This window comes from Mercenaria mercenaria, chromosome 17, assembly GCF_021730395.1.
Source record: "Mercenaria mercenaria strain notata chromosome 17, MADL_Memer_1, whole genome shotgun sequence".
Classification (NCBI taxonomy): Eukaryota; Metazoa; Mollusca; class Bivalvia; order Venerida; family Veneridae; genus Mercenaria; species Mercenaria mercenaria.
The window spans coordinates 17,827,454-17,854,761 of NC_069377.1; the positions used below are offsets into that span (position 1 = coordinate 17,827,454).

Genomic DNA, 27,308 nt, shown 5'->3' on the forward strand with positions numbered 1-27,308 from the left:
TTAAAATAAAATTATAAATGAAACCACTATCGTGCAGACAAGAAATTGTTGACGCACGAACTGACGACGAACGAAGGGTGATCACAAAAGCTCACCTTGTCACTATGTGACAGGTGAGCTAATAAAATAATAATAATAATAATAAATGATATCTAAATAAATGCTAACCTTAGGCTCTTTTGTCACATGCATTGTCGTTTTCTAATTGAGTGTAGAAATGACATGTAACTTAACTGTGTTCAATTAATGTTGATAATAAACATTTGAAAATCCTTGAGATAAAACTACAGATTGTTCTATTTTTCTTCTTTTTCTTACTATTATTAATACTATTTTATAAAAACCCGGTGCCATAAACAGATTATTAAGATATTTGGAATCAATTAAGGGATTTGATAAAAATATATAATTTTATTATGTTTTGCATTTCAAAAATATATAATTTTATTATGTTTTGCATTTCATCTTCAAGCCGTAATGATAACAATCATAACATCAGCAGAATGTTTTACTAGTATATCTAATAAAGTTTGAAAATGATCCATTAAGTTCATATGCTGAAAGGAACGAAAGGGCCTTTCTCTAATAATTTTTACTAATATCTCAAGGGCGTAACCAGGGGGTGGGGGAGCGACGGATGCCCCTTTTTCGGTAAAGCTTGCATTTTTCATTACACCAAAATACCCTTGAATGTCCATTCTTTGATTTTTTCCGCTCGCTATGCTCACCAGCTTACATATGTTTACTACTATTGACGTTGTAACCTTTGTATAAAGTCTATTGATGACCGTCTAAACCTGCAAAAGATCAATGGATTGAGCCCCGGCAGCCTTTTACAGATTTTTACCTAACGTTTCAATGTTCTCTTCTCCTGACCTGCCTCAACTGCAACCGTGGGTATGCCGCTCTTAATCTTAGTGGTAATTATTTCTCCGAAAAGACAAATAATGAAAACATGTTGGAGATGGCCAATATATATATATAACCATCTGAAAAATGTTTGCGGCAATGATGCCGCCGCTGTAGAGTTGCCGCGCGATGACTGATTAATATCTGTGCATTTTCGTGGGTATGGCACGGGCAGTAAGTGAGAGGCCGTGCTAAGGTCCGACGAGCCTACAATCTCCGTACGATTTCTTTTGGGCAACATGTCACCGAAAAATCGTGCGTTTGCTGCACGATCAGCGCAAGCCTCCTAAAGATGCCCGTGCGGGGATTTGCAATGTCATCTACGACACGTCTACGAGCTACGGGATTTCGATTTTTCTAATTTGTATAAATAACTTTTCACTAAACAAATCGGTGAGGCTGCGGAGCCCGTGAATCCGTACGAAAATATAAATGCCGCCTCCTGCACTTGAAGAAGGATAAGGGCAATCTACGGGCTCCGCAGATGTGAACTAGGCATTACTTGCCAAATATTCTTAGCTGTGTACATATACATGTAAATATTCTTTGTATCATAGAATATGATTTTTAGAAAGCTCAGAGCATTACTTTTATGCGAAAATGATTCTGTATAGCTATATACCTTTTCACAATAGTGGAATGAAATAGAATCTATAAAAAAGACAGTTTCAGTTTACATTAATTTTCTATTAAATGGTACAATGTAATCTTTGTTTTATAAACAACGATGACCTTTTCTATGCTCGTCGCATCTGTCATTTTTTTTAATAGTGTGTCTTTTTTGGTAATTGTTTGTATTATTATCATTATCTTGACTTATTGAACTGAACTTAAAAGACACTATTCACAAAAAAAAAACGATAAAAGGAGTCACATATCTACCCATCAGCAAGCTTTCAAATACACGCCAAATCGCACGAAATGATTTTTTTGATTTAAAAAAAAATTCTGGGAGACACCCCCCCATACCTCCACCTGCTGAAGGTGGAACCCCCTCCCACACCTGCCCCCATTCGTTGTTTCAAGTAAGCAAAAATGAAAATTGTCAAAACCTTGAAATTTTATCCACAATGATTTTTTTTCGCTAGACTTTAAAGGCAGTGCATTTAAAATTTGGAAGTAGAAACAGCATGCTTCTTAAATTTAATATCATTTGCACGATACATAAAAACACGTGGAAACGCAGTGACAGCCGTTCAATTAAAATTGTAATTGTATCTCTGAACGAAAAATGGACGCCATACTTGTTTTCCCGCAGAATTTCATCCGTTTTACCGTGCATGTAGATACTTGAAATGAGACATAATTAATCTATTATATTTCTCTACATTGTAGAATGTAGATAATTAAATTACGAATAGTGATGTTCATTTTTATATGTGTTACAAGATGTATATTTATACGACTATGTATTTTGAAATCTATTTTTAATATAAAACTAGAAATTGCTTTTGTAAAAAAGCACATGTCTCCCCCAATGCAAAGTCTTATAGGCAAGAAGTCAATAGGGGTCAGGAGCAAAGAGACTGACGGTTGGCTGCAATAGGGATCATCTACTTGGCATGTCCAGTCATCCCGCTAAATTTCAACACTATTGGCCTAGTGGTTCTCAAGTCACTGTTCAGGCTCCTGTGACCTTGACCTTTGATCAAGTGACCTCAAAATAAATAGGGGTCATCTACTCTGCATGTCCAATCATCCTATTAAGTGTCAACATTCTAGGTCAAGTGGTTATCAAGTTATTCTCCAGAAATGATTTTACATGAACAGGCCCCTGTGACCTTGACCTTTAATAGACTGACCCCAAAATCAATAGGGATCATCTACTCTGCATGTTCAATCATCCTATGAAGTTTCAACATTCTGGGTCAAGTGGTTCTCAAGTTATTGATCGGAAATTGTTTTCAATGTTCAGGCTCCTGTGACCTTGACCTTTAATAGAGTGACCCCAAAATCGATAGGGGTCATCTACTCTGCATGTTCAATCATCCTATAAAGTTTCAACATTCTGGATCAGGAGGTTCTCAAGTTATTGATTGGAAATGGTTATCAATGTTCAGGCCCCTGTGACTTGACCTTTAACGGAGTGACCCCAAAAACAATAGGGGTCATTTATTCTGCATGAACAATCATCCTATGAAGTTTCAACATTCTGGGTCGAGCGGTTCTCAAGTTACTGACCGGAAATGGTTTTCAATGTTCAGGCCCCTGTGACCTTGACCTTTAACGGAGTGACTCCAAAATCAATAGGGGTCATTTAATTTGCATGTACAATCATTGTATGAAGTTTCAACATTCTGGGTCAAGTGGTACTCAAGTTATTGATCGGAAATGGTTTTCAATGTTCAGGCCCCTGTGACCTTGACCTTTGACGGAGTGACACCAAAATCAATAGGGGTCATCTACTCTTCATGACCAATCATCCTATGAAGTTTCAACATTCTGGGTCAAGTGGTTCTCTAGTTATTGATTGGAAATGGTTTTCAATGTTCAGGCCCCTGTGACCTTGACCTTTGACGGAGTGACTCAAAAATCAATAGGGGTCATCTATTCTTCATGACCAATCATCCTATTAGGTTTCAACATTCTGGGTCAAGTGGTTCTCTAGTTATTGATCGGAAATGGTTTTCAATGTTCAGGCCCCTGTGACCTTGACCTTTGACCGAGTGACCCCAAAATCAATATGGGTCATCTACTCTTCATGACCAATCATCCTATGAAGTTTCAACATTCTGGGTCAAGTGGTACTCTAGTTATTGATCGGAAATGGTTTTCAATGTTCAGCCCCTGTGACCTTGACCTTTGACAAAGTGACCCCAAAATCAGTAGGAGTCATCTACTCTTCATAATCAATCATCCTATGAAGTTTCAACATTCTGGGTCAAGTGGTTCTCTAGTTATTGATCGGAAATGGTTTTCAATGTTCAGGCCCCTGTGACCTTGACCTTTGACAGAGTGACCCCAAAATCAATACAGGTCATCTACTCTTCATGAACAATCATCCTATGAAGTTTCAACATTCTGGGTCAAGTGGTTCTCTAGTTATTGATTGGAAATGGTTTTCAATGTTCAGGCCCCTGTGACCTTAACCTTTGACAGAGTGACCCCAAAATCTATAGGGATCATCTACCCTTCATGATCAATCATTCTATGAAGTTTCAACATTCTGGGTCAAGTGGTTCTCTAGTTATTGATCGAAAATGGTTTTCAATGTTCAGACCCCTGTGACCTTGACCTTTGACGGAGTGATCCCAAAAACAATAGGGGTCATCTACTCTTCATGATCAATCATCCTATGAAGTTTCAACATTCTGGGACAAGTGGTTCTCTAGTTATTGATCGGAAATGGTTTTCAATGTTCAGGCCCCTGTGACCTTGACCTTTGATGGAGTGACCCCAAAAACAATAGGGGTCGTCTACTCCAGCAGCCCTACAACCCTATGAAGTTTGAAGGTTCTAGGTCAAATGGTTCTCCAGTTTTTGCTCGGAAATGAAGTGTGACGTATGGACAGATTGATGGACGGAAGGACGGACAGGGCAAAAACAATATGTCTCCCCCCATTTCAGCTGATCGATTATAATGTATTTTTCAACAGATATGCCTTTGCTAAAAGGCTATTTTTGCATCTATATAATCAAATCAATGTATATGTAATTCTAACTTCTATATGAAAGTTCTCTGTTGTAGATCTAATAAGCTTTATGTGTTTATATAATTTTATTAATTATATTTCATTCACTATATTAACGGCATTATTTCATAGTATGATGAAAGAATAACCGCGAAATATATTTTTAAATGTAGACTGCGGTTTCCGTACTTTTCCGCCATTCTCTGTACAAAACCTAGTGTTCCCGAATATGGATGTACGGTACGGGGATTAGGAACAACCTAGTTCTGGCTACCATAACTTAACTGACGCTGTTTTTTATTTTCTGATGGTCGCGTCAGTAAGTTATGGAGAAACCCCATTTGGTTAACTAACCAGTATCAAACCGCAACATCTCTCACAGTCTCTCGTGAGAAACTGATGACGTCATGCAACAGTTCAAAGCACGTGGTTATTTTTGAAAATCAAGATCAAAATTTCACCTATTTATGAATTTAATTTAATCATAAACATGACCATTTTCAATAAAATTCATAGAAAACCTACCTTATAAGGTTTAAATTCTCCGAAAAGGTCAATAAATAATTATTCTATATGGTCTATTGGTTTTCAAAATGAAGAGTACCCTGATCAGGTGACAACTGTAATGGCCCACAAAATATTGCAGACAGGGGTACCAGTTTGAAACTTGAGTGTATAACTTGTGTTCAAATTGGCAGTGGCTAGAGAACCGGAATCGGTTCCCTAGACAGCGAACTTATTCGTCCGGAACCGGTTCTCTAGCCAAAGTACCGTGCATAGACTAGGGAACCGGAATTTTATTTCTATGCATAATGCTGCCGAAATCCACTTTGTTTCTTTTGGTAAGTATCATGTGCATATTCTTATCTTAATAAGTTAATTATTTTTACCATTTCAGCTAGCTATGCCCTTTTATTTATTTGTGTTTACTGTGTCTCCAGAAGTGTATCGCCGCATACTGTCCGCCATATTGGAATAATAAAATAAACTAGTACGAATGAATGCGAAATCGTCGACACTGGAGCCTAAATAAACTTGAAATTTAAACTTAAAAGGTATAAGACAATAAAAGAAACGATTAAAACAAATTAAGTAATTTCTGTTAATTAGTATTGATTACATATCTTTGAACGTGAAATGCCGAGGTGTTACAAACAAGTATTTAAAGTGATCAAAGAATCTGTATGAAGTTTAAAGGGCAATTAAATTAATTTGTTCATCTATAAACATGTAATGACGCAAATACGTACCGATATTATTTTATATTTAAATAATTTAAACATAGTACAAGTTTAAAGCAAAATTTAATAACATTTAAAAACTGCAAAGTAGTTTTCACGCATTCATTTGTACTAGTTTATATCATTCCAATACGGCAGACACGGTATATATGCGGCGAGTACACTTTTGGAGACAGTAAACGCAGATAAATGCAAGGGCATGATAAAATTAATTAAGATATTAATATGCATGACACTTACCAAGTAACAAAGTGGATTTCGGCAGCATTATGCATAGAAATAAAATTCCGGTTCCCTAGCCTATGCACGGTATTTTGCTTAGAGAACCGGTTCCGGACGAATAATTTCGCAGTCTAGGGAACCGATTCCGGTTCTCTACTGGTTGGCGACCCAGAATTTCGGACAACCCAGAAAATCGGACAGTCGCGTAAACGCTTATCTTGGCGTTGTTTTTTTTGTCATTTGTTGACAAGTACACAGACGCTTGCTTTATGTGCAACATCCATTGCAACAATTGCAAATCAGTAAGTAAAACTTATAATAAAATTGGAATATATATACATTTGTTCACGAAATGGTGTGACAGCTCTCGCTGGGGGGAGCTGCATGTGCTTTCAGTGCGCTTGCGCATACTTCTTTTGAGGCCCCAACATTATTCAAGGGGTACTTGTCTACAATTTGCTAAATGCAGACATGAAAATTGCGTGTTTTAAAACAAGTGTCAAGCTTTTCTCGTCAATAACACCAGTTAAATGCGTTTAAACCAATGTTTTTACTTAAAATTTTGTGTCGTATATATAGGCCATCTGAATGTTTTATTACTAAGTCTCGACAGCCTTATATCAATATACTAATAGTTGAATGTAAACAAGGTAAACACACGTCTTTTTAACATTTACGCTGGCCTAATAGTGATTCTGCGTGACAGAAATGATGATAATTAGCGTTTTCTTACTGTCCGATTTCTGGGTCTTGCAACACGCTTAAAACGTTAAATTTACGTACCCTTTTTCGGGCCTCAGTGACGTGTTCAGTTTATTTTTATATACAAACAAATTCGCGTTTTGTGACACTGAACATGCTGAAGAACTGAACTTGATTCAGGTAACATTTCATGGATTTTGAATTAAAAATGAAAATATGACAGCTGAAAAGGTTGTAAAATTGTCCAAATCTGGGTCGCCAACCAGTAGCCACTGCCGTTCAAATTATGTTGCATAGATTATTTTATGCCAGATCAAAAGAAAAATGGATCAGAAATATTTTAAAGTAAAAGGTGAGTCCATTGCATTTCATTTGATGAAATTACAGCGTGACAGACTTCTGGCACGTTTCCTGGTTAGGTTTCAGTACGGGATTCGTTTCAGCTCAGAGATCCTAACAGCATATAAACATCTCTGAGCTGAAATATTTCAGCTAGGAACAATCGTGAATTCTGATGAAATGTTATTTGTTATTTCATTTTCAACAAAATTTGAAATGTAAATGACCCTTTATCTCTAGAAAAACGGAGGTCCGTACCCCTAAAAAACCCCTAACAGGCTTGTCTAGAGGTACGGATCCGTACCTCTAGAATCAGATTCTAGAAGTACGGATCCGTAGGGCCTACCCCAAGACACACTTCCAAATAAAAAAGTTACAGGAAAAAAAATTACCTTCATCAAGTAGGTCTATTGCAGGACTAAATCCCCACCAAGTGATTGAGCCAAATGCATCAGTCATCTTGAAGATAGGCCACGCAAATTATAATAAAATTTGAGAGACGTTACAATATAAAATTTTACATGAATGAGCTTGGCTAAACTTCAGCCATTTGTAAACAAAGCAGTACTGCAGTAATTGATATTTATATAAGGATACATGCAACATTAAATTAAGGATTTTTTTCGCGCTAACCGTTAGTTAAATTTATTCAATTAAGCAACAATTAAAAGTTATTTATCCCATTTTTCTCATGCAAATCTGTCTGCGCCCGTGCCTACAGTTCCGGGAATGTGTATAATCCAGCGCTACCCGGCCATCCGGATAGTCCGGCCGTCGCTATAGGTATGACGGTATTAAAAACATTTCTTCTTTGAGTCATATTAAATTGTCAAAGTCTGCAGTGTTTTATTTTACTTTTCCATTCTTTCACTTCTTGCCAGACCATGTTCCTTTTACAAAATAATCCAAATGCTATTGGAAACACAGAAATGTCGACCATAATGCAAGAGCACCGGCTAACTTTGAATGACATCAATATAGGTCAGAGACCACCAATTCAAAAAAGTACAGGGAACTTACTGGGAATGAGGTAAGTGTATACCTGGGAATAAGGTAACGTCTGTGCGTTCTGATTGGTCAGTCATGTAAACAAACCCAGGAAGTGATTATTTTTTCACTGCATTTACAGTATTTTATCATACATTTTGACAAAATTTGCTACATTTTATGTGTATTGAAAAAAAGTTTTATCAAACGAATTTCTCCCGCCATGTCAATGATGTAAACCAAAGAAGTATTTTTATAGCTCTTTGTGTAAACAGGGGGTCATCTCATTCACACGAAAATTACTTAAATAAAGTATCACTATTCATATGTTTTCCGTCCGATATTTTGGTAGAACTAAGATAGTTCTTGAAAAACTTGTAATTAGATATACATGTTTCGATGTATGGAAGGCCGTACACGCCATAATGTTACAATGTAAGTCTATGGGAAAACAATTGGTGGTCTCTAACCTATTGTAAACAATGTATTCTTCCGCAAACTTTCCCAGCATCCGCAGCTGTCACTTAGCAACATCCTTAAACTACATATTACCAACTTCCATATATCTGACCTCTTCTAAAATACTCTATAAGGATATAATTACTGATCAAATTAAAAATAAAAGCAATACCTAGCATGAAAATGCCCTTTTTACCACCAAAAAAATTTGAAACTATATAGTGTCAGGGACTACATTCGAGTGGACCACGGAGGAATACCGGCGCATTACTTCCGTCATACCTATAGGTTATAACACACTAAATAGTTATTGTTCTTTATTCTATAAAATTGACCTAATTCCAATGACCGCAGCACACATCAGGACCCATTTTAAATTTCTGTAACCTACATTTTCTTGAAGAATATTGTCAGTACTAACTAAAAATCAAAAGAAAAGTGGGGGTCATGTTTGATGCAAGAAAAATAATTTCAGTCAAACACACAAACTGCAAAATCAGCTAAAAAATGAGACCCCAAATTATACTGGTGGTGTATGATCTACGTTTCCATGAAACATTTTGTAATGTTGTTATTTCATTATGAAAATGCTACCTACATGTCAAGCATAGATCTGTCATGTGATTTTAGCAAAAAAATTGCAAAGAAAATAAGGAAAATAGCTCTACAGAGCAAAAAAAACTGAGGACTATTTGAATCCGCCATTATGCCATTTTTTTTCACGCCATTTTTCTTTTTAGTGTCTGTATGCCTACAGGTTACATTCTACCAATTCAATTCCTTATTTATTTCATATTAATAACAAACCATTCAGACCTCATTTTCAGCACTTTAGAGCATTTCAATGATATGAAAACCATATATGGTCATTTAGTATAACATGTCTTCTTATCAAAAATAGAAAAATATTGACATGTTATGTTGTATATAAGAAAAATAATTTGTTCTGAGACACATCACCCTCTAAAAATGCCCCCATGAAAACAACCGTTTAGCAATTACGCGTAGGTAGAAATTTTTTGCAAAGAATAAAACTTATTCCAGGAAATTTACAATGAAAATGGTCTAGATCTATTCTCAATACAATAAGCAATAAACATAAGCCAAAAATTTAACTGTCACCTCCTCATGTCACTCATTATACCAGATTTCCTCCATAGCATGGAACTACATTTTGGACTACTTCACATGTAACACTGAGTAGTCACTTCCGGTTTGGTGTAATCCGTCCTTAAAGGAAAATTTTTCATACTCAAAATGTGTTATTTTCACTTAAATTGTACCAGTAACCTAAATGCATGGAAAAAATACCAGTTTCAGTTTGATACAATCAATTTTCAAGGTTTTATGGCTTTTTCAGTAACGTATGCTAGCGCCCCAAATTTCCTGGAAAAAAGCTGTTGCGACATTATTTTTGACCACTTTTCCTTGCTTGGGCTTATTTTTGCCATATTTTATTAAGTTTTACCATAAACTGCACTCAAATCACACACTGTTACTGTAAAATATACCCAAACTCACCAGTGACACCTAAAATTTACCAATATTTATTCAAATAAATATGCATTTTTTGAAAAAAATACACCCAAAACAGTGATATTGAAATATTTTTAGTTTTTCTTCTTTTTCTCTGCTAAATTGTACTGAAATTGTCATTTTCTATCATAATCTGGCCAAACTTGCCTATTTACAGCCACATCTAAATAAGTTTCAATTTTTACCCTTGCACAACTTATAGGTTACATTCTACCAATGCAATTCCTTATTTATTTCATATTAATAACAAAACATTCAGACCTCATTTTCAGCATTTTAGAGCATTTCAATGATATGAAAACCATATCTGGTCATTTAGTATAACATGTCTTCTTATCAAAAATAGAAAAATATTGACATGTTATGTTGTATATAAGAAAAATAATTTGTTCTGAGACACATCACCCTCTAAAAATGCCCCCATGAAAACAGCCGTTTAGCAATTACGCGTAGGTAGACATTTTTTGCAAAGAATAAAACTTATTCCAGGAAATTTACAATGAAAATGGTCTAGATCTATTCTCAATACAATAAGCAATAAACATAAGCCAAAAATTTAACTGTCACCTCCTCATGTCACTCATTATACCAGATTTCCTCCATAGCATGGAACTACATTTTGGACTACTTCACATGTAACACTGAGTAGTCACTTCCGGTTTGGTGTAATCCGTCCTATAGAGTCTTCAATTTTTTACATATAACAATAATACATACATCATTGTAAAGCTGACATTATGCAGTTTATGAATATTAAAAGAAATTAATAATCCGACCATACATAGAGTATTAATAGAGTGCGCATGCGCTAGGAAAAGCATCAACTTTGAAAAGCGCACCCGAAAATTTGAAATTTTTGGCTTTTAAACGATTTTAAGCTCTCGTTTTTACATCAGAGTATCTTAATAACGCTTTTATAAACTTTATCCATCCACGGAGTGATCCTGGACTCGATATTTACAGGAATTTACAGGAATCTTTTTCTACTTCACCTGAGTGTAACAAACATGGCAGCGCCCATAAACTTTGTTGTGTTAATACTTGTATTTTGCAGTTGCCTCAGCTGCTGCACAAACTTAACTCATAAAGCTCAATTAAATGTTAACAGTCATAAGTGTAACTGTTCAGAAAGTGCAGTTCTTCATGATACCAGCCTGAATGATTATGTAACGTATTTCAAAATAGCTCCAACTTCGAGCATTATAAACTTACACAGCATAATATTTTACCACCTAAAACATAATCGACGTGTACCATCTTTGTCCATTAAACTTAGCCAGTGTTATAAACTGTATCTACTAGTCATGGCTGGAGATATCGCACAAAACCCTGGACCCACAAAATACCCATGTGGTGTATGTAACAGACCAGTAGCTAGCAATCACAGAGCTCTAGAGTGCGAGGCGTGTTATAAATGGATTCACATTAAATGTGCTAATGTTACACCAATGGAATATACTAATCTCGGTAACAGTTCTGATCCCTGCACCTGCAGCCAGTGTGAAAACTTTCACTTTACAGACTCTTTCTTCAGTGACGATATGACGGAAGTCGATATCAACACATCATCTGATTCTGCATGTGGCTCTGCTTTCAAGGAACTTGTTGAACTCCGTAAGATGCACCCCAAAAAATTCATAGTGGCCCATCTGTACAGTAACAGTCTTAAATCCAAATTTGATGAAATTTACGAAATTCTGATTGATAAACTTGTTGATCTTTTATTTATCTCTGAAACAAAATTGGACAGTACTTATCGTGATGCCATTTTTGAAGTACCAGGATTTAAATTAGAAAGAAGAGACAGGAACATTCATGGAGGAGGGTTAGTGTCTTTTATCCGTACTGACATTCCATCACGCAGACGGAAAGATATTGAATCTGAACATCTTGAAAACATAATATATGAGGTAAATTTGAACAAATCTAAATGGTGTTTTTTTCTGTGTTTACAGACCTCCATGTATGCAAAATAATTTATTTGATGAAAATTTTTGTAAAACTTTTGATAGATGTGTTAGTCTCTATGACTATTATGCTGTGCTAGGGGATCTGAATTATGATCTCTTGTCTGAAACCAAAAGTAGACCACTCCTGGACATTATGGAAATTTTTAATTTATCAAATATTATTAAAAAACCCCGCCTGTTTTAAAAAAGATTGTACCCCCTCTCTTTTAGATGTATTTTTAACAAATCATAAGAACCTTTGTTTCAAAACTCTGAATTTTTCAACCGGCATTAGTGATTGTCACAATATGATCAGTACTGTGATAAATAGTAGTGTACCAGGAAATGAGAAACAAAAAGTCAATTTTAGAAGTTTTAAAATTTTTGATATGGAATCTTTTAATAATGAATTGAGTATGATTACTGACGGTAGGAACATGGATGAAATTGACATAGATACTGCTTATAATGACTTTGAGAAAGATGTAATAAATATTATTGATAAGCATGCACCTCTTAAACAAGTCTACAAAAAGCCCGTACAACTGCCTTATATGAATAGAAAATTAAGAAAAGCAATTTACAATAAGAAAATGTTTCACACAAAGTTTTTGAAAAATAAAAATGCTAAAACATGGGAAGAATATAGGAAGAGAAGAAATTATGTAAATAAACTTAAACGTATTTCAATTAATAATTTTTTTCAGGAAAGATGCATAGGTGGCTGCAAGAATAAAGATTTTTGGAAAACGATCAAACCCTATATGTCAAATAAAAGCAAAAGCAATCAGACCAAAATAATATTAAACGAATATGACAAAATAGTATCAGACAATACAGATGTTGCAGAAATTTTTAACAGTTTTTATGCAAATGTTGCCAAAGATATTGGTAAAGATGTCAATTTCGATGAGGCTAGTCATCCAAGTATAAAAAAATTATTACAACAAACTCTTTCAATTTTAATCATGTAAGTCAGTCTACAGTCTCTAAGATTATACGCAATTTTAATGCAAAGAAAGCCACAGGTGTTGACAAAATTTCAATAAAATTACTTAAACTAGGCTCACAATCACTGGTTCCATTTTATACAAATTTTATAAATAGCTCTATTGACAGTGGCGTTTTCCCAGATCGACTAAAGAAAGCTCAAGTTACTCCAATCTTTAAGAAAAATGACCCTCTTCTAAAATCTAACTACAGGCCTGTCAGCATTTTACCTGCACCTTCAAAAATATTAAGCTCAGTATTAAAAATGCCAATATAGAATGCGATGATGTAGTTAAACTATTAGGAGTAAACTTAGACTTTTCTCTCACTTTATAAAATCATATTAGTACTATTTGCAGTAAGGCAGCACAACAACTAAACATATTGAAAAGAATATAGGCAGAAATTTATGTAAACTAAGTAGGTTAACTATTTTTCACTCCTTTATCTTATCAAACTTCAGCTTCTGTCCTCTGACATGGCATTTTTGTTCCAATAAAAGTACAAATAAGATTGAAAAAATACAAAAAAGAGCTCTTCGTTTTGTTTATGAAGATTATTCAAGTACATATGAACAGCTACTTAGTAAAGCAAACCTTCCTAGCTTGAATATCAGAAAAACTAGAGCAATGGCCATAGAAACATTTAAAAATTTTAACAACATCGCTCCACCTGTTTTAAATGACTTAATTCATGTCCATGATGCTGGTTACAATTTTAGGTATTCCAACCTATTAGATGTTCCCCGGGTAACAACAATTATGGTAAACAAAGCTTCAGATATGTCGCTCCCAGAAAATTTTAGGAACACATCTAGTTTTAATCAATTTAAAAGCTTAATTTCACACTGGAATGGTCAAGACTGCAAATGTTCAATGTGCAAACATACTTAGCAGCTCGTTCTATAGGACCGGACGGCATCTCTTTTCATTACACCCAACCAGTTTAATTCTATGCTTGTACTTTCATTGTGGTCTTTTGCTTTTTTATTTTTGATATTTTTATTTTTATTTGCTTGGTAGTTTTTGCTTTGTTTATCTGTTTTTGGTTGTATGCCTTGTCCCTCATTGTTTGCTACAATTAGTATGTGTACCTTGCTTCCCTTGTGTAGTTGACATAGTTTTATGCGTTTTTCTCAGTGTTTAGTTGCTTTAGTTAGTTACTTGCTGTGCTTGTTGCATTGTGTTGTCAATACTTGTCTTGATTTGCATGCTTTAGCTACTTTTTGTATACATTGTTTCCTTGTGTAGTCGACTTATATCTATGCCTTGTTCTCCATGTTTAGCTGCTTTAGCTGGTTTCTTTGTTTTGTTGCTATAGTTGCACACTTTTCTTTCTATTCTTTTAAGTAATAATTTGCATGCATTTTATGTTCTCTATGTGCTATTGTCATTATTACATCTTATTTCCATGCTATGTTTTATGTGCTACTGTAAAGGAGCTGCTGCTCAGTTCATTTCAGATCTGATCTGAGGTGATTTTCTCGTTTAGCATATTTTTTTATTCAGCCTTTTGCGCCAGTGTTGCCTTTCAGTTTTTTATTTCATGTTTATCTTAAGTAGTTCTTAGGCTTTTGGTCAAGAGCATCAGGTCTTTCACAGGTTTAACTTCATGTTGTACTGCTACATGTAACTTTTGTATAACACTATCTCTTATTTTACAGCTTGCTTACTATATGTTCTGTTTATCTTTGTTATATATAGTCGGTTAAAAAGCGCTTGTCGCTTATGTTGTATTGTTTCTCTGTCTTGCCGACTTAAAATAAAATTTATCTTATCTTATATCTCTTATCTTATACACAAATTGGTAATATTATTTTAAAATAAAATGTTTTTTTTTACAGTAATCAAAATCTATTTCAGAAGGTGATAAAATACGACCATCCCTAATTATTTCCTGGTTACTTTATATTTTGCTACGATATATATGTAGTTTGAAAGATGATATTATGCAGATTAAAAATATGTAAAGATTTGTAGAATCCAACTGCAAATGACTTGTTAATACCAATTTGAAAACTTGAAAATTGCTGATTTTTTCCCGTTGTCACCATCAGCTTCCATAAGTGGGAAAACACGGCCATCCCTGTTTTTTCCTGATTGCTTTAAATTTGACAATTATCTATCAATAATTTGAAAGCTTAATATCTGTAGTTTACAAACATGTAAAGATAATATGAAATTAGGTGATACTTAAAAGGCAGTGCTCCCTTGAAAAATCACCAGTGCCCATACAAAAAATAAAGAAGTGGTGTTATTGCAATGGCTACAACATAGTCCAAATAATAGGACGTTTGGGATTGACTGTCGCTGTCCCTAGGGATGACAACTATAAAATAAGTCATCCCAACTTGCCAAATAAGTAAGGCTACAAAGAGCTATAAAATAAATGTATTTTGTACTTCTTTGGCTGCTAATATCTCAGATTATGGATCCGTTTTAGGAATTTTATGTTTTATTATTACAATTAACTGTATTAATGATAATCCATAATTTTTGAATGCAATATATGATGTATAGGCTTGTTATGCCTTAGACTGCATTAAAATTAAATCTCAACATGTGACCACTTGACAAATGTTCTAAACAAACAAAAGTAAGGTATAGATATACATCTGCACCAAGATCAAGAGAAAAACGTATTTGAATAATTTCTGTTATTCATACTGAAACATACTGTATCAACAATTTTACATAATTTATTATCATAGTTCTAAACAGATCACTAATAATAAATGCTTCAAATTTAAAAAGTTGGTCTGTGAATGTTTCTAACCTAATAGAATCTCATTAGGCCTATAGCCTAATTAAAGACATTGTGTCTCTTTTCGGGTGGATGTTTGGAAATAAAGACCTAATGTAAATATTTTTATGTTCCAATTCCAACGTTTATAGAAATCAGAATTTACGTAATCCTGGGATAATAGACTATGTCTAATGTATTTCCTTTTAATGTCATTATTGTCAAATTACGTTCTTTTTGGAAGAAAGAATAAGATCAAATTTCTGCCAAAAATTCTGCTATGGTAGAAGTCTGGTATGGGAGAATGACAAACATCAATTTACATGTACAATGTTTGTTTTAAATAAATGTAACAATGTCAAGTCAGTAACTGGTGAAGTTCAGCAGACGATACGAACAACAATTAGAGTTGATCAGTATCATTTAGGATTAAATTTTATTTGATAATATAACAGGTATAGGGTAATACATATATAACAGGTACTTATCAAAATAAACACACAGATACTTTTAACTGTGTGATATCTATTAATTATATAAGATAATACAATCAAACTACAGTATACATTTATATACTGTCGACATCAATATTTATATATGTTTTTCGTGATATAACATCTGCAGAATCCCGAGGGATTGGTTGTTGCCCGAGCACGAAAAGGACATACGCTAACGTTATTCTAGCATAAAATGCGTAAACACCAAGTAAATGAATATTTTGCCCTTCAACGTCATTAAATTTCCATGAAATGCGCGGTGAAGTCCACGTTTTTTTTTCACGTTGACGCCATTCCTTTTGTGTTATCCGTTTCGGGGCCGTAATCCGTTTATGATTTGCCACGGTATTTAACGAGTGACGGTGTCAAATTTGGTTAAATATTTCATACTTACAATTTTCGTTCAGTGTATCTTTTAAAATGGTAGTTATTTCCTCTTTTATAAACTGTCACAATTTTGCTTAATTAAGTTATCAACTTACTTACTGGATTCTTATGTCCATCTTAAGTTATGGAAAAGGAAAATATCTTATGTCAGGTGTAACTTATACTTTACGAGCAACTTTCAAAAGACGACAAAATTTAAATATTATCGTGCTTTATTATGTTATCGTCTGTTGTGCTCAAAGTGTTTGCAATGATACTTTTATCGCGGTGTAAGGGCAGGCTGATCATGACCTTAAGCATACAATAGGTGGGTTTCAAGAAAAGCTAGGATGCATTCAGAGATGCATTATGACTTCATTTGTCTTGCGCGGATGCGTTTATATTTCAAGAGAAAACTCTTTAAATCTGTACGTGTGTTTTTTGGATGACAAACAAGCATTTGATAACCTACTATTTTAATGCGAATATTGATAGCAATTAAAGAACTGTACATGAACGTTACAAGCTTCCAAGTCCTGCAATGCAGGCGTCAAAGGGAAAAGTTCGCCACTACTTTATTTACTATACAAAAACGGCCTCATACATACGGCCGTTTTAGAAAACAGAGGTATTCTTTCAAATGATATTACATTTATTGTGATACATTGTATATATCTTATTTGGAAAAATAATTGGGGCGACCGTTGTTTTCATTCTCAAAAATATGCAAGAGTACGGCTGGAAAATGAGATGATATTGCATGAAGTGCTATATACTTATTTGGCATGAAAACTCATTTTCAGTTATATATTTAGCAACTACAGAATCTAAGATTCCGAAACTTTCAGAATTAGGATCCGGACAAATCCCCTGCGGACAAACCCCCTTTCGCTCAGTTTTGCACAGGCGGACAAAACCCCCTTCGTCTTTTTTACAAGGAGGACAAAACCCCCTTCTCTGAATTCTACGAGGAGGACAAAACCCCCCTCATGTATTTTACAAGAAGGACAAAACCCCTTCGCGTTATTTACAAGGAGGACAAAACCCTCTTCATTCAATCTACTTTAATGAACAGTTCAATGAGAAAAACAAACAACTAACAAATTAAAAAAAATCAACAAACTTTAATAATTGTATATGCAGTAATTTTGGCAATGTTCATTTTTCAGTCTGATTAATTTTACTTATTTAGGAACAAAATGTATTAATTGTATATAAAAGAATAAGTGCATCAATTATCCATATTATACTCTCAAATTTTATTTATCTTCAAGAAACCTTTTTATTCACATTCAATTGATGTACGTAATTACAGATACATAATTTATCAAAGATATTGTCAAACATTTATTTATTTTGCTGTGTTTGTCTTGTTGTTAAGAGTACTATTTACCCTTTTGATACTAGGATGAAGGGGGTTTTGTCCTCCTAGTAAAAAACACGTAGGGGTTTTTGTCCTCCTTGCAAAAAATGCGAAGGGGTTTTTGTCCTCCTTGTAAAATTCAGTGAAGGGGGTTTTGTCCTCCTTGTAAAAAAAGATGAAGAGGGTTTTGTCCACCTATGCAAAAATAAGCGAATGGGGTTATGTCCGCAGGGAATTTTGTCCTACACTCTTCAGAATTTAATACTGTGGAAATCGTACAGCCAAAACTTCTACATGTTACCATTAACTCAAGCCTATTTGGCATGCCTTTTTCTAGCGAGATCGCCTATGTGGGATGGTAAAGGTTGCCGAGTTGTAGTCACAAAACTGATCACCGGCTGAAAAGAATGTATGGTCATTGCATGGGAAAAGCATAGGGATTAAAGGTGCCCAATCGGATAATTTCTTCAAAATCTAAAAAAAATCTGGAGAAGTCATTTTATGTTTCACTTGACTTAACTATGGTGAACTAGAGAAATATTTTCCAAATAGTTTGCCAAATAACGTACCAAAAGATGAAAACTTGACTGAGAACAAATACTTTCCTTTTCTCTGATTATAATCAGATATACACAAGTGATAAAATTATGTGTAAATCTACAATTTATAAAACATTATTCTATACCTATTTTATCTATCCAATCGCGAACGTTCATTTGCAACACGTGACCGTACAATATATTACGGTATTTGGATGCACGGGCGTACAAAAATCCTGTATTTTCTGTATTTGGACGCACGCGCGTACAAAAAATCCTGTATTTTCTGTATTTGGACGGTTCAACAGTCCCATGTTAAACATACGATAAAGCCCGAAACGCGTGAAAATGTTCCGAATGTAAATCGGATGAAGTAGGCGCTCTATGTACAGAGTTTGATTATGCGTCTTGAAATCTGGATTTAATTTGAGTTTTTTTGTTTACAACACACAAAAACGATTCAAGGGATAACAATGCTATCTGATTTAGATATTAAAACGTTCGTTAATAATCAAAAACTTAAAAATACAGTAAAAAGGATCATCAGATGTTGGAATATTTGAAAAGTCGCTAAAAGAAGCCGTTCCGGACGAAACCTAGAAATTGGTATCAGCCCTGACTGTCTGAATAGATACCTCAGCAGTTTTTATTTAACGGTTAAGAAACAAAATGGAGAAGATTATGAATGGCAGCGGACGGGCGGTCAGCATCCAAAACATGTCTGCTCTATAATTCAGTTTTCGTCGGATCTTCACCAAACTTGCTGACAATGTTTGTGGGCATTACATCCGGCCAATTTCGATAACCAGCCAAATTGTACCAGGCACTCTTTGATTATAGTCCTTGAATTACTCGAAAAACGGGGAATTTAGCCTTGTCCGCTCTTTTAAGTCGAACAGTTTTCATCCGATCTTCACCAAACTTGCTGACAATGTTTGTGGGCATAATATCTCAGCCAAGTATTATTACCACCCAAATCGCCAAATGGCTGTTGTAGGGAGGTTGCACCATATACTTTTTTAATGATGATACGCAGAAAAAACAACATTCAATGAATTGCGTATATTACGTATGAAGTGAAATAAATATAGAATAAAAAGGTTATTTAAGGTCTAACATTGTTCTGTATAATATATATGTGCACTCATACCAAGCTGGGAAAAACTAGAAAAGGCAGGAATACAATATTCAGTGAAACATTTTTAATTTAAACTATTATTATAGTAAGATAAAATAGATATAGAATAAAAAGATTATTTAACATTGTACTGTACAATACGAGATATATTTGGACTCGTACCCAGCTGAGAAAACGATATTGAACTAGCGGCTCGTCCAATATGGTATTCTCAGCTCGGTACTCGTCCAAATATATCTCCGTATTGTACAGAACAATGTTAAATAACCAAATAATATCATATCCGATTGGGTACCGTTAACTGTTTCAATCCTGTTATTGTAATCAGTGAAGTATCTAAATTTGTGTTCCTTCAGCTCTAGTATCGTATGAAGATACATTTTATGAGTTGAAAGAAAATAGAACTTCAATACTATATTCATAGTCATACATTTTATAAACTCGACTATTCGAAGATTAAGGAGAGCTATTCTACTGGCCCTGGCGTCTGCGTCACACCTTAGTTGAGGTTTTGCGTGCAAGTTACTATCAATGCCATATCTCAGTAACCACTTGATGTCTTGGATTGAAACATCACACGAGCCTTCCCAGTGATCATCCTTATTAAAATAATTAAGTTAGACAACTCTTGCATGAATGTAATTCAAATTATGGCCCTTGTTCGACTTAAAAAAATTCTGGTTAAGATTTTGCGTGCAAGTAACATCAAGACCATATCTCAGTAACCACTGGATGTATTTGATTGAAACATCACACAGGTCTTCCCAGTGATCAAACATATTAAAATAATAAAGTTAGACAACTCGTTCTTGAATATAATACAAATTATGGCCCTTTGGCCCTTGTTTTATTATAATAGTTAATTCCATTGTGTAAAAGATTCGAATAGTCGACCGCTGATTTTTTTAAACAAATTCACAAAATAGTAGCGCAAAACAAGTACTTCTTTCAAGTTTTTCGCGGCAACTCTTTAAAAGCAAGTTTTTACAGAAATGCTCAAAACTTTGTTTATGCCATGGATTCTTTCTATAACACTGTTAACATGTATCAAAACAAAAGAATTTGGACAATGCATGACTCTGCTTACACTATGAGAACCAGTCCTGCAATTATACACTGGAATAAGAATATTTCTAACAAAAAGTCATCTAGCAAATACTGATACCGAAATAAATTGTGGAAAAGGACAGTAAGCCACTTATTGGATGACCAGGCACGGAGATTTTTTAAAGGTATGTAAATAGCTATTTCAATTGTATGTAAATTGCCTTATATTAAGGGGACGCATACTTTGAAATCAGAAAAAAGTGGGTGGGGTATGATCAAATTTACCTGCAAAAAAGTACAAAGTTTTGGTACATGAAATGGGTACTGTTTCAACTGTTATAAGTACACAAAGGATTGCTCACTAAAATGAAAATGAGAAAAACTGAAACAAGAAAGTTATTGTTGAATTACATAAGACTTATTGTGTACTTTCAAAGTCAACAATTAATACTTTTTTTTGTGCGAAAATAATAGTGCTTCACCTTGTCCAAACATTTATCAATCTCCTACAGATTCTAATTTAAAGAAAAAAAGTGAAATAAGTTCACTGTGTTGCTTTTCATTTTGCATGTGTAAGTTTAAACACATTATTTAGTTTGTTTACAAAGTAGTGCATAAGAAAAGATACGGTGGTCAAGGAATGCCACATTCCAAAACTAAAAGAGTATATTCCCCTTAATACATTAAACATTTATCGTTACAGAAGTCGAGTGGCTTACAATAAGGGCCTAGAAATGTTGCCATTATTAATTTTCAACTTGGTATTCATGAACTACAGTGCACTTAAATATCAAAATCTCCCGTTGTTTATTAGAGTTACCTTTCGTCCGGCGCAGTAATACTTTTTGCAGTGAATCGCCGAGAAGTCGTGGGAAAATTAACCACCTTTTCAAGATGAATTTCAAGTGATCGACATTATGCATTTAACCCGCCTGACCTGTGTAGCAATATGCGTCCCCTTAAACAGTTTTTGCAAAAATACAGACAGTCCTCAAATTCATTTAGTCAGTTTCTAACAATAAATTGTACAGTTATAAGTACAATTGAACAGGTAAAGTATGGAAAGTGTTTATAATCACCACTCTGTTTTATGAATAGGCCTTCCCTTTCCCTTTAAGGTACTTCCGCCATCTTGAATTTAGGGTGACCTTCATTTGAGGTGTGAAAATATAGTGAACATCAGCTTTCAAATGCAGCTGTTCCAGAGTACAAAAACAGCTCAGTTTGCAAGACCTGAACTAAAAGTATATATGAAATTATTCACGTTTTTCATCGTCTGCTAACTATTTTTATCTCCAGTTCCCGGTAGTTATTTTACCGTGTTTTCTGCTTACAATTCACGATTTTCTCATGTTTTCAGTGCACTATTTACGTGATTGTTAACTGATAATTCTTCACTCGAGGTTGAATATTTGACAGCAAACCAAGTATTTTGATTATTTGTTTATTCTCGTAAGAAAACTCGACAAACCCTTATCAGATGAATATTCAGTTTTTGGACAACATCTGCATCTTGAAAGGAACATTTCAATCTAATACTCAGCGAAAAAGGTGGCAATTTCGGAAAGGTAAAGACTGATTACTTTTTTCTATTTTCCGTAGTGTTTTGTCAAAATGAATATGTGTTTGAAATTTAGACACATGTAACGGGAATGTCTTAGAATTTATCAACATACTGTTTCTACAAAATGAGACATTTCATATTGTTTAAAGTTTTGATTTTGGCTAGAATATCTTGTACGAAGATTATTGCCATGTAAGGTTCATCAACGCTATGGGATATATGCTAATACGGTATTACAAAATATCTTGTTTTAATCTTGGCCCACTCTGTATTAACAAAACGCGATAACTGTGGCCTTTATTTACTAATACCGGATTAACCCATAACAATGAAATAGGGAGTCAGGTGGACACATTAAATGACAAATATCTTATACCGCAAAACCAATGCAAGTTGCGGCGTGGTCTAGTGGTGAACACGTATGATTTGTAAGCTTACGGTGCCGGTTCGAATACAGGACGAGCTACTTTTTTTTATTTTTTCAGCATGTTTTTACCTGGAGAAGGAATTCATGTAAAACTATTTATATCATGACTTTCTTGTGCACTTATATTGATTACTTATTGACATTTTTTTAGAGGATCTCTTATTAGAATAGACATTGAATCTATATACATTGCAATACATAAACAAATACATAAATGAAAAAAAAATGAAAGAAAAAATACAAAAGACGATATAAAAAAAATACCTGCAAAATAGAATAAGTAAAATTCATTTAATAAAAAGAAGGGCTCGAACCTACACCATACAAACATAAAAAGAATCGATGACCGGCACACTATCCACTAGGCTACAAATCTGTTTTGGAATAAAGGATCGTATTTAGAGTTAAGAATACTACACTATACAAATTAACACCACTTATCGGATAACACACCTGCTTTACCTGTTTTTGGATTTTACCGAGTACCGTTAAAATGAAATTATCGCGATCCATTAATACTTGAATTAGTAATGTTGGCTGTAGAAATTTGAAACAATTTATCTGTAAACATTTTGAATATCGTAAGCGGCGGATTAGTTACCTATATAGCAAAACTGTAAGTGACGAACTACATAATCCTTTGTGATTCGGTTCGTGTAACCACAGAGAAGGTTTTGGTAGTGTCAGGTCACGAAGTTTTCGTGCAAATGGTGCAACAATTACTCCGTCTGGTCAGAATGTTCAAACAAAGAAAAGTTTTATATTAAAATCTGTTATCTCTGTTTTGTATATTTTCAGTTAGTTTTAGACCCGCCCGCTTAGCTCAGTAGGTAGAGCGTCGGTCTACGGATCGCGTGGTCGCGAGTTCGATCCTCGGGCTGGGCGTATGTTCTCCGTGACTATTTGATAAACGACATTGTGTCTGAAATCATTAGTCCTCCACCTCTAATTCATGTGGGGAAGTTGGCAGTTACTTGCGGAGAACAGGTTTGTACTGGTACAGAATCCAGGAACACTGGTTAGGTTAACTGCCCGCCGTTACATGACTGAAATACTGTTGAAAAACGGCGTTAAACCGAAAACAAACAAACAAATCGGTTAGTTTTATGGTACTTGTGTACAAGAAGGTTTGTATAACATATACATCTTATAGATTCGTTTATTTATTTTTCTATTTGACTTTGCAGATGTTTTCTTGCTTTATGTGTTATTTTATTGTTAATATTATTTAATATAAATTCACCATGAAAAAAAACATGCTATTGAAGGAAAGTTAATAATTTGGTATCTCGGTTAAATGTATATACTTCTGGGACGAGTTTTGTGAACTAGTAAATAAATGGTGTGCTTATTGTATCAGTAAGTAGTAGCGAAGCATACATATTCGTTCTTTAATTTATCGAGCGTAACTGATTCAATAGTTTTAGCTCGGTCGTTTTTAAAGCGTTTACAATTCGATTTAATATTAGATATATTAATTATTCTTTTTCAGATGATGCTATTAGCTTTTAGCATATGTAATCAGAGAAAACAACAATAGCCCGAAAGATGCTGTAATTTGATTGATTTTGAATCGTGTGATGTTGTGATTAGCACAGAAGCTTTGACTTGCTTAAATGTAGACCACATGGTGGATATGTTTTCAAGAATAAAATTGCAATGAAAAGCTAAGTATATGTTTAGATAAATTTGGTTTTTAAAGCTACTCGCCCATAGTTTAGGTGAAAATTTTCAATATGTTAATTTCCGCCATGTTTGGCATAGAATATATAAATGACATTGAAAAAATGACGAAGTCGGTGAAAATAAAAGGTAGATATTGGAAAAAATGCAAGAATAATTGTCTGCATTACTTCAAAAGCGTTGAAACGGTTTAGTACCTGCTGCACAATATATTTGGTTATTTTATTTTAGACGTTTACGTTCAGCCTTATTAAATGCTTCGAGTTCTACTGCATGGCGTACAGCATCATTTAGATTTATTGGCCTGGCTTGTTTTATTCTTAAACGCATTTCTGAATTTGAAAGTGAATCAATAATTTTTTCTTTTGCTAGGGTTTCTTTTACATCTCCAGGGGCTGAAGGGTATGCTAAATTAGGCAAACGTCTTATTTCTTGAGCCATTTCAGATAAAGTTTCTGTGGCTTTCTGTCGTCTTTCCCGAAGTTGCGCTCTGTATAGCTCTGTCTGATTTGGGGGTGCAAACCTTCCTTGAAGTGCATTTACTAAATCAGTATAACTACTACTAGACTTTCCTAAATTTCCAAATACACCCTGAGCTTGCCCTCTTAACGATACAGCGAGATACAACCCTTTCTGTTCATCTGACCAATAATTAAATTTTTGAAAAGCCTCAAAATGTGCTTTATAGTCTATCCAAGACCCTGTACCATCATATTTCGCTGGTTTCATTAATACAGACGGCTTAGTTTGAATAAATTTAACATTTGATTCTACAGGTGTATCTAAACTTGTAGACTTATCACTATTAGATATATTTCTATTTTTTGAAGGTTCTTTTTCAGATTTATTTTTGTTCGTACTAGATTCTAGTAGAAACCGTATCTTTAGTCTTAACGGACATTTCAGACTTCTTATCATTACTTATTGTGCCCCCCCCCCCCCATGAGTGGTGGGGGCATATAGATTTGGTCTTGTCCGTGCATCCGTGCGTCCGTCCGTCTGTCCGTGCGTCCGTCCGAAGTTCGTGACGCGCCTGGCTCGAAAAGTATTTGATATAAATTGATGAAACCTTGCACGAGTCTTTATCATGATATGAACTTGCGCACCTTCTATTTTTCGTCTGGCTCCGCCCCCTATTTTCAGAGTTACGGCCCCTGAAATAGTCAAAAATGCACATTTTCACCTTGTGACACGCCTGGCTCAAAAAGTATTTGATATAAATTGATGAAACCTTGCGTGAGTCTTAATCATGGTACGAACTTGCGCACCTCTTTTTTTTTATTTGGCTCTGCCCCCTATTTTTAGAGTTATGGCCCCTGAAATAGTCAAAAATGCACATTTTCACCTTGTGACATGCCTAGCTCAAAAAGTATTTGATACAGATTCATGAAACCTTGCATGAGTCTTAATCATGATATAAACTTGCGCACCTCCTATTTTTCATTTGGATCCGCCCCATATTTTAAGAGTTATGGCCCCTGAAATAGTCAAAAATGCACATTTTCACCTTGTGACACGCCTCGCTCAAAAAAGTATTTGATATTGATTCATGAAACCTTGCATGAGTCTTAATCATGATATAAACTTGCGCACCTCCTATTTTTCATTTGGGTCCGCCCCATATTTTAAGAGTTATGGCCCCTGAAATAGTCAAAAATGCACATTTTCACCTGTGACATGCCTAGCTCAAAAAGTATTTGATATAGATTCATGAAACCTTGCATGAGTCTTTATCATGATATGAACTTGCGCACCTCCTGTTTTTCATTTGGGTCAGTCCCCTATTTTTAGAGTTATGGCCCCTGAAATAGTCAAAAATGCACATTTTCACCATGTGACACATCTAGCTCAAAAAGTATTTAATATAAATGGTTGAAAACTTGCATAATGTGTTTATCATGATATAAACTTGCACACCTCTAATTTTTTGGCAGGCTCCATCCCCTATTTTTAGCTCACCTGAGCACGAAGTGCTCAAAGGTGAGCTTTTGTGATCGCCCTGTGTCCGTCGTCCGTCCGTCCGTCGTCAGTCGTCCGTCCGTCGTCAACAATTTGACTGTTAACACTCTAGAGGTCACAATTTTGGCCCAATCTTAATGAAACTTGGTCAGAATGTTACCCTCAATAAAATCTTGGACGAGTTTGATATTGGGTCATCTGGGGTCAAAAACTGGGTCACCAGGTCAAATAAAAGGAAAAGCTTGTTAACACTCTAGAGGTCACAATTTTGGCCCAATCTTAATGAAACTTGATCAGAATGTTACTCTCAATTTAATCTTAGACGAGTTCGATATTGGGTCATCTAAGGTCAAAAACTATGTCACCAGGTCAGATCAAAGGAAAAGCTTGTTAACACTCTAGAGGTCACAATTTTGACCCAATCTTATTGAAACTTGGTTAGAATTTTACTCTCAATTAAATCTTGGATGAGTTTGCTATTGGGTCATCTGGGGTCAAAAACTAGGTCACCAGGTCATATCAAAAGAAAAGCTTGTTAACACTCTAGAGGTCACAATTTTGGCTCAATCTTAATGAAACTTGGTCAGAATGTTACCCTTAATAAAATCTTGGACGAGTCCGATATTGGGTCATCTGGGGTGAAAAACTAGGTCACCAGGTCAAATCAAAGGAAAAGCTTGTTAACACTGCAGAGGCCACATTTTTGACTGTATCTTCATGAATCTTTGTCAGAATGTTTATCTTGATGGTCTCAAGGTCCAGTTTGAATCTGGCCCATGTAGGGTCAAAAACTAGGGTCACCAGGTCAAATCAAGCTAGTTAAAACTGTAGAGACCACATTTATGACCATATCTTAATGAAACTTGGTCAGAATGTTAATCTTGATGATCTATAGGTCAAGTTTTAATCTGGGTCAGGTGAGATCAAAAACTAGGTTACTAGGTCAAATCAAAGGAAAAGCTTGTTAACACTCTAGAGGCCACATTTATAATTTTATCTTCATGAAACTTAGTCAGA

General features: G+C 34.7%; 1 protein-coding gene across 1 annotated transcript in view; it reads right to left on the bottom strand.

Moving 5' to 3' along the window:
- Nucleotides 1–7,772, bottom strand: part of LOC123536082 (dynein axonemal assembly factor 3-like) — a 236,609-nt gene extending 228,837 nt beyond the window's left edge. Inside the window, 1 exon segment of the mRNA XM_053529209.1 lies at nt 7,438–7,772. Within this exon segment, the coding sequence (XP_053385184.1) occupies nt 7,438–7,504 (67 nt within the window). The 5' untranslated portion in view covers nt 7,505–7,772.
- Nucleotides 7,773–27,308: the final 19,536 nt, after the last annotated feature.